The 7,997-nt window shown below is 40.0% G+C and overlaps 1 protein-coding gene across 1 annotated transcript in view; it reads left to right on the top strand.

The window, feature by feature from the left end:
• LOC119311519 (DNA mismatch repair protein MLH3-like) overlaps positions 1 to 7,508 on the top strand; it is a 9,742-nt gene extending 2,234 nt beyond the window's left edge. Inside the window, exons 5-25 of the mRNA XM_037587149.1 lie at positions 156 to 313; positions 413 to 470; positions 667 to 724; positions 831 to 923; positions 1,007 to 1,172; positions 1,259 to 1,274; positions 1,372 to 1,595; positions 2,160 to 2,238; positions 2,347 to 2,388; positions 2,486 to 3,934; positions 4,014 to 4,107; positions 4,187 to 4,289; positions 4,393 to 4,593; positions 4,932 to 4,976; positions 5,058 to 5,111; positions 5,241 to 5,347; positions 5,595 to 5,643; positions 6,244 to 6,303; positions 6,646 to 6,718; positions 6,835 to 6,920; positions 7,064 to 7,508. Of these exons, the coding sequence (XP_037443046.1) occupies positions 156 to 313; positions 413 to 470; positions 667 to 724; positions 831 to 923; positions 1,007 to 1,172; positions 1,259 to 1,274; positions 1,372 to 1,595; positions 2,160 to 2,238; positions 2,347 to 2,388; positions 2,486 to 3,934; positions 4,014 to 4,107; positions 4,187 to 4,289; positions 4,393 to 4,593; positions 4,932 to 4,976; positions 5,058 to 5,111; positions 5,241 to 5,347; positions 5,595 to 5,643; positions 6,244 to 6,303; positions 6,646 to 6,718; positions 6,835 to 6,920; positions 7,064 to 7,252 (3,404 nt within the window). The 3' untranslated portion in view covers positions 7,253 to 7,508. The remainder of the gene's footprint in view (positions 1 to 155; positions 314 to 412; positions 471 to 666; positions 725 to 830; positions 924 to 1,006; positions 1,173 to 1,258; positions 1,275 to 1,371; positions 1,596 to 2,159; positions 2,239 to 2,346; positions 2,389 to 2,485; positions 3,935 to 4,013; positions 4,108 to 4,186; positions 4,290 to 4,392; positions 4,594 to 4,931; positions 4,977 to 5,057; positions 5,112 to 5,240; positions 5,348 to 5,594; positions 5,644 to 6,243; positions 6,304 to 6,645; positions 6,719 to 6,834; positions 6,921 to 7,063) is intronic.
• The last annotated feature ends 489 nt before the right edge of the window (positions 7,509 to 7,997 follow it).

Raw genomic sequence — 7,997 nt, 5'->3', positions numbered from 1 at the left:
CTTTCTTTGACGGAACTAAGGAACCCCTTCTTTCAGATTCAATTAATTATCTTGTTTGTCATTTGTTAAGTACAGGCTCCGAAGAAAGAACTACTCAATGCTATTCAGTGGTTTTCAGTGCACTAATGATGTATAACCTCCTTCTGCCATCACAGCAACATCCAAGTTTCATGATGTCATGGGTGATGCGGAATCTAGTTCTAGAAGTTTTGGATTAAATGGTGAAGCGCTCGCATCACTTTCTGATATCTCTGTGGTTGAAGTCAGGACGAAGGCTCGTGGGAGACCAAATTCGTACTGCAAGATAATAAAGGCACCGCTTACACACTATACCCATTTAGTGTTGTGCATACTCTTGACCTATTCATGTATATAATGTATCTGAATGTCTTGTCCTGTGGCAACTGTACAGGGATCCAAATGCTCACATTTAGGAATAGATGACCAGAGGGAAGCTGTTGGTACAACAGGTACTTGTTTGATATTTTTCTTGAATAAAAGTAGAGTGGCTGACTGGCTGTTATGCATGCTACACATGTTCACCAAGGAAGGCACACTATAATACAGTGCATGTGAAGAATGAGATGCTGGCATTTTCTCTAGTCATGTGTGCTATATTTTTGTTATGTTCTTGGCGAACTTATCAGAGAAGTTTCATCTTTGTAGTTGTTGCTCGGGAGCTTTTTTATAACCAGCCTGTGCGGAGAAAACAAATGCAATCTGGGTATATTTGACCTTTATTTATTGTTCACATGGACATGTTTCTCCGATTTCACAGTTTTGTATGATAAATAATTTGATTAATGTTTTCTAAATATAATATTTTGTAGTCATAAAAGAGAACTACACAATGTGAAGAAGTGTGTCCTGCGAATTGCACTTATTCATCCACAGCTTTCAGTCAGACTTCTTGACACTGACAGGTAGAGGTATTCTACTGTGCTATGCTAGGCATTTTAGTCTTACCTACATATTTACAATTTTCATGTCTTTTCTACAAATGCAGCGAAGATCAGTTGCTATACACAGTTCCTTCATCATCCCCTTTGCCTCTTATAGCAGACAGTTTTGGAAATGATGTCTCCAGTTGTCTTCATGAAATATCTACCTCACATCAAAGCTGGGCTCTTTCAGGGCACATCTCTGGACCAACAAATGTGTTCTGTAATAAGGTAATGTCATTTCTGTGTATTCTGAGCTGTTCGAACTGAAGTTTTGACAAATTTTCTTTAGCAAAGTGCACTTTTTTCCATTTCAGGATTTCCAGTACTTGTGTATCCTACAGCCCTATTCGGCAATTATTCGTTATCTACTTCCCTTTACCATTTTTCAAATACTTGAGTTGGAGACATCATCCTTTACTTCTCAAAGATATCAACTCAAGATTCGTCAGTAGAAGCCCAATCCATAATATTCTGAATAGTCTGGCAGCTAGTTTCCAGTCTTCTATTACAAGGACGATTGAAGAAACCGATATTCAGAGCCGAAAGAGGCAGAAGACTGATGTCTACCCTGCATTTTTGCTGAACTTCTTCTGCCCTAGATCTAGCTATGATCTACATTTTGAGCCTTCAAAGACTATTGTGGAATTCAAGGTGATTCAACGTATATGTGTGCTTTTGAGTTCTGCTTTTCCCGTTTTTTTCTAGGAAAGCTTGATTTTTACTAGCTTGCTTGTATGGATATGACACACACGTTTTTATTCAAAATTGGACAAGCACACTTCGTGTCTCTGGCATCCTATATATCTAAGTAAGTGATCCTATTTAAATTCACATGCAAGCCATCCACATCATCAAGCGCATGTAATCCTTCCACTTTCCACCACATGCAAGCCCTCCACATCATCATTTTTTATTTTTTATTTTTTCAGCAACAAATAATTGAACTTGAATGTCACAAGGCAATATAACATGCATCCACCCTCTATTTACCTCTAGGTTTGCCACCTGTCATATGGTGAGAATGTGGTGCAATATTATTCTCATATATTCTAATTTTATTTTGATAATTCCATTGCTATTAATTTCCGCAGCAACTTGCGGGGGTGTTATCTAGTGTAAGAAATAAGACGTTGATGTCTTTATGTTTTCCATTTTCAGCTGAATTTACTCTCTCATAGCTTAATTTTAATATTTCCTTCTTTTCTTACTGTTTAGGATTGGCAAAGTATCTTGTTTTTCTTTGAACAAACAATCACAAACTACTGGAAGAAGCATGTACCACAATCATCAAAAGGTTAGAGGCTAAGATCTTCATTTACCTTGTAATGTCTTAAAACTGAATAATTTTGGAGAAGTTCTTGGTATGAATGGATTTGTAACTGTTACCCTTTCCTACTGGCAGGCAAAGCTATTGATGATACCTGTGTTCCTCTGAAAAGTGATGGTTAGTGACTTTTGGTGAACATATTTTACTTCTTTTATTCTCATTTGTTTTTCTTTGTTGTGACCTTTCTTCACGTGTTGTGGTGTTGTGGCTGCAGTGAAGTCGAATAGGGCCTTCCTAAAGCATCAGAATGTACAGAACAAGGAAGATGATGCTGATTTACAGCGTCATACTCCACGCAAGAGTTCAGTCAGAGAAAGCAATTTTGGTACAGGTGCAGCAACAGCTCCTGAAGACCTGGAGTACTTTTCTTTTGATATGAAGCCATCCCCATGGCATGTCTGTTATCCAGATCGAATCAGCGATGCATCTGAACACTCTGACAATGTTGCTAGGAACGATCTTACACATTTTCCTGAAAGGGTCAGTTATCAGTGGTTGGAGGATGGTTCCTCCGAGCTAGAAGACTTTGGTCTTTCAGGTGCTAACCCAACTGTTTCGAAAAAGCGACGGATGGAAGGTATATTCCATTGGCATGCATATTCCTGTGAAGTTGGAAATTTTGAAGATGTGCAAACTGAAGGCCTTTCAGCTGATAACCAAGAGTCTGAGATGATGGGTCCAGAAATTGATCTCCAAGAACCTTGCTTTGGGGTTGTCAATAGACCCAACAGAATTACCTGTGATTTTATGCATAATGAAACTAATATAAATGCAAACATGTCTGGCTGTGATGGATTATATACTGAATTTGATAGATTCGATGATGATTGCCTACTCAATGATGTCACAGAGACAATGGGTGATATTTCTTGCCCTGAGATGACACACTTCAGTGATGGATTCTACCATGAAGGTTGTAGTACCCCCATTATCTTGAAAAGGTGCAGTACAAGAAAGCAGTTGGGGACTGCAGCAGGATATGTTGACGGCCTTGAAACTAATGCAGTTGCTCAGATGAACTTCCCTGATATCCATGCAGCGTGGGAAAGTGACGTCATGGATATGTCCTCCATCAAAAATAATCATCTTCATTTATCTCGTCCATTCTTGTTACCTGATACACCTAGCAGTCAAAGTCATGCAAGGACTGGCCTGGAATTGCAGGGGAGATCAAGTAAAAGCTTTGCTTATTGGAACTGTGAAAATATGGACAGTGATTTTAGATCTACTCGGGACAGATTCAACAGTAATTTGTCAAGAATATGTGAAGGATCTAAACATTTCAATTATTTAGATGATGAACCTCAGTCATCGAATTACTTCAATCATGCCGATCAGTTTGTTTCTGAAGATGATGAGATACCGTGGAAATCAAAAATCGGTGTACCATTGTCACACATTATTTCTCCTGAGAAAAGTACCAATGGTTACCAGTTGAATGGCTCTTCTTCCCACCTGGCAAGCAACGGTGTGCTTATTAAAGATCTACGTAATCAAGACAATTTTGGATGCGACAGGAGATCCAGGTTTTCCAAGGGTAGATCTAGGAGCTGTTCTGCCCCACCATTTTACAAAGGCAAACGAAAATTCCCTGGATTAAATCAGCCTCGGACTAAATTGACAGCAGACGGTGATAAAGATATCCCCATTAAGGACTCAGAAGGTTATTCTTCTTGCAACCTTTGCCATCCTTGTGTATTGTGTTGTCAGTGCTAACTTTGTACTGTTCTAATTAAATGTAGAAACTGCACCTGCACCAGAGAATATCTCACATATGAGTGCAACCCAGCCTATTCCTGAGACTTGTAGCAGTGAATTTGCTGACCTAAATGTCAGGTATTTTGCTATTGCCCGCATCTATGTAATGCTGAAAGTCCTTGAGCCTGTTACTGAACGCTTCTCTCATTTGGGTCAGCTTGAAGGGAAACGTGAAAATGCATGAAGAGACATGTTCTGATGGGCCTGAAAATTTTACTGCTCAAATAACTAAATGGCGGGATGACTCTGACCAGCATACAGTTGAGCATGCATTAAAGTTTGAGATACTCACATATATGGACTTCAATATGGCCCAGTTACTGTGCGCTTATTCTATGTTTACTATTTTATCTCCTTGTGTAGGCTTTGGAGTCGCCGCATATTCCTACCGCATGCTACGATGATATACTTAACATTTCTTCTGGGCCTTTACATCTCTTTTCTAGCTCGCTAGTCCCTGAATGTATTGATAAAAATTGCTTTGAGGAGGCAAGAGTTTTGTTGCAGCTGGATAAGAAATTTATTCCCGTCATATCTGGGGAAATGCTACTCCTTGTTGATCAGGTTTGTGGCTTATTACTTGATAAACAGCATTCCTGGCAAATGAAATGTTTTTTGTAGTATATCTATTTATTGATTCTTTGCAGTAATAATAATTAGCAAATATTCATGAAGTGGATCTTTGACTTGACTTCATCACGCTTGACCACAGTTTTTTTGTTGTTGAGGTTTTTGGATATATGTCCAATATCAGAAAGTATTCCGATTATATCGCGATAGTGAATTCTGAAGCATGCATTCCTTATGGTCGTGTAATTTCGAAAGTAGATAATGCATGTATGATGACAGAAAATATTGTCTGAGATATTTAGAAAGTCATATCCTATCTTACTCCTGTGCAGCATGCAGCTGATGAAAGGATACGTTTGGAGGAGCTCCGTAGCAAGGTTGTTAATGGTAAACTTACCAGGGAACAACTTTTAAATAGGGGTTTTCATCTTACATGGTAATATTTGTTGGATTTTCAGGTTTTATCAGATGAAGACCGAGGTATCACTTACTTGGACTCAGAGAAGGAAATGGTACCTCATGTTCTTATATTTGTCATCTGCTGCGTTGTGTTAATGTAACACGTGTGGACATGCTCGAATGTTGTTGTGTTATAAACTGAGTTTTTGATAGCTAACGCTAAGATTTACATGTGGTGCCAGGCTCTCCCTGAGGCTGGATTTCAATTGTTCCAGAAGTATGCTGAGCAGATTCAGAAATGGGGCTGGATTATCAACAATTCTAGCACTTCCTCTCATTCATTCAAAAAGTATGTGTTTGATTACCATCTGTTTTTTTTTAATCGGCTTTGTCTTATAAGCTATTTTTCATGAAATTGTTTCACACGTTTCTGTTTGTTCATTTTAGTTTTCCAGTCCCCTTGTGGTACTTAACGCATCTCCTTCTCTTTTTTAACAACTTGAGATAACTGTAGTTTTCTTTAGGTTTTGCAATTTTGTTAGCATTTACAGCATCCTTCAGTTGATACTAAGATATACCATTTACTTTATACTCAGGAACATGAACATTCTGAGGAAACAAGGCCGTGTAGTTACTCTTGCTGCTGTAAGCAACCTTTTCTATCATCTATATCCATTCAACGCGTTTGTAATATTGCTGTTCCTACATATGTCCCTTGAATCTTCCACCGGGTGAGGAGTCCTATTGGTTTGTACTATTGCTGTGATCTGTTTATTTCATAACTAAATGGTTATGTTATAAAACCCCAAAAGTTTGTTTGATCTTTAACTTGAAATTGTGCATAGATTAACAATTACTGTATGAATGGGGAGAGAAGTTAACCTCAGGTTTCTCAAAAAATTGAAAATAACAGACAAGCTGCAGAAATTGTTCTATACAATGTTTCCTTGTAATATTCAGGCCATATCATCTTTATGAGATTCATATCACCATGTCTCTTGGAAAGAATCAATCATGTAAGGGATAATTGTTCTTCTAGAGTTGAATAATTTGCAATATCTATTGTGTGTTGTGGTATTGATAGCCCCTGATGTCTTAGGTTATCGTTATCTGCACTTTTATCTTGTTACCTATTAGAAGTGGAATTGTTTGTTTGTCATCAATTTGACAATATCTGGTGAAATTTTATCAGCAAAAACTGCATTATAGTATTTTCGCGTGCTAATGATCATCTACACCACACAGGTTCCATGTATTTTGGGTGTTGATTTGACAGGAAAAGATCTTACGGACTTTATTCAGCAGGTGATTCATACACTTCCTTTTAAGTTGTTCTCATTCATTTAATACATTTAGGTCTATGCTAGTCAAACTTTTCGAATGTAGGATGCTTTTCAGCCTTTTCTTGACACCCTATTTGTACACCAGTAGATTGTTGGTGCTCTCACATTTGAAAAATGCCAGTCAGGAATTAGTAACCTGCGGGCATGGTTTCTGAACTATCATGTAAACTGGGCTCATGAGTGAATTAGGCGAAAATTTGAATCAACGCGCCATTTGCAATGAAAAGAACTGCACCGATTTCGCCCCACCTGCATGTGTGATTCTGTCACGGCTACTTCACCTACCCGTTGATATTCTCTGTAGCTTGATGAGAGTGACGGGTCATCGTCTATCCCCGCAGCAGTTCTCCGTATTCTTAATTACAAAGCTTGCAGAGGTAAACATTTCATCCCTCATGTTAGTACGCGGAACCTTTTCCTCAAGCATCTTCTGTAATCTGTACCTTCGCTGTAAGCGTCATGTCGATACTCATCCTTTGGTTTACGACTGCAGGGGCAATCATGTTTGGCGATCCCTTGCTACCGTCTGAGTGCTCTCTGATCATTGAAGAGCTGAAAGCGACGTCCCTGTGCTTCCAGGTAAACACAAGGCACAAGAATCTCCGGTTCGCTTTTTTTTTCTTCTGTCGCCACCCCATGATTTAGTCAGCGAAGATGTCAGCGAAGATGGGAGCTTCCTTTTGTTCTTCCATAGATGAAATGGCAATACGTTTCTCTTGCAGTGCGCTCACGGGCGTCCGACCACTGTGCCCATCGTGAACGTGGCGTCCCTCCGCCGCCAGCTCGCGAGGCTGGGAGCGCCGAGCAAGGCAGAGGAGCCCTGGCACGGCCTGTCGCAGCACGAATCCAGCCTCGAGCGCGCCCGGACCCGCCTCAGACAGCTGGGGAGGCTGCGGCGTGGCACCCTGTAGGATGTAGGTAGGGAGTCGAGGTACATACCCCTCCAGAAATAGTGTGATTTGTACTCCTACTGTAGGGGGAGGGGGCGGCACTGTACAGTAGGCACGCATTCGTTTCTGCCGTGGAGGTGATAAAGCAAGCATCAACCAGTGTGCTTGTCAAGAGCAGTCAGTCACTTACTCATTTTCATGTAAATACTGTAATATTAGCCGAGCAATAAATAAAAAAACTGTACATTGTGAAGCCGTTTTGTTTCACTCTGGAGGATATCCTTGGTAGTGACTAGTGGATGATTACAAGCATACATTGTGTGGGGGTATTTACATGAAAATACCCCCATTAGTAGTGACTAGTGGATGATTACAAGCATACTCTGCATAATGGCCATTGCGGTCTTCGAAGCGTGGTATGACGAGGGTGTTGGCATGTGTCCGTTTCGTTAACTGCTGGTTCCGTGCATTCTTCAAAGTCCGGGTCCGGTGGGAGGCGTATAATTGAAGAAAGATGACGGTTAGTATGGTTTCGGATGTAATTCTATTCTTTTCTGGTCGTTTTGTGCCTGGTAGGCCTTCGTTGACTTGGTACAAAGTTGGAACCGGAGGGAGCATTTGATTACCTTTCTTCTTTTCTTATTCCATTATGTGTTAGTCTGTTGTGTTTTCTTCTAGGGCAGTATGTTGGAGTAGTATGCCCTCCGGTCCATATTAATTGTTGATTTTTTTTTTTGAATTGCTTATCACATGTGCCAGTGCCACG

The sequence above is a fragment of the Triticum dicoccoides genome, chromosome 5B, assembly GCF_002162155.2.
Source record: "Triticum dicoccoides isolate Atlit2015 ecotype Zavitan chromosome 5B, WEW_v2.0, whole genome shotgun sequence".
Classification (NCBI taxonomy): Eukaryota; Viridiplantae; Streptophyta; class Magnoliopsida; order Poales; family Poaceae; genus Triticum; species Triticum dicoccoides.
This window is presented reverse-complemented; position numbering and strand designations above follow the sequence as displayed.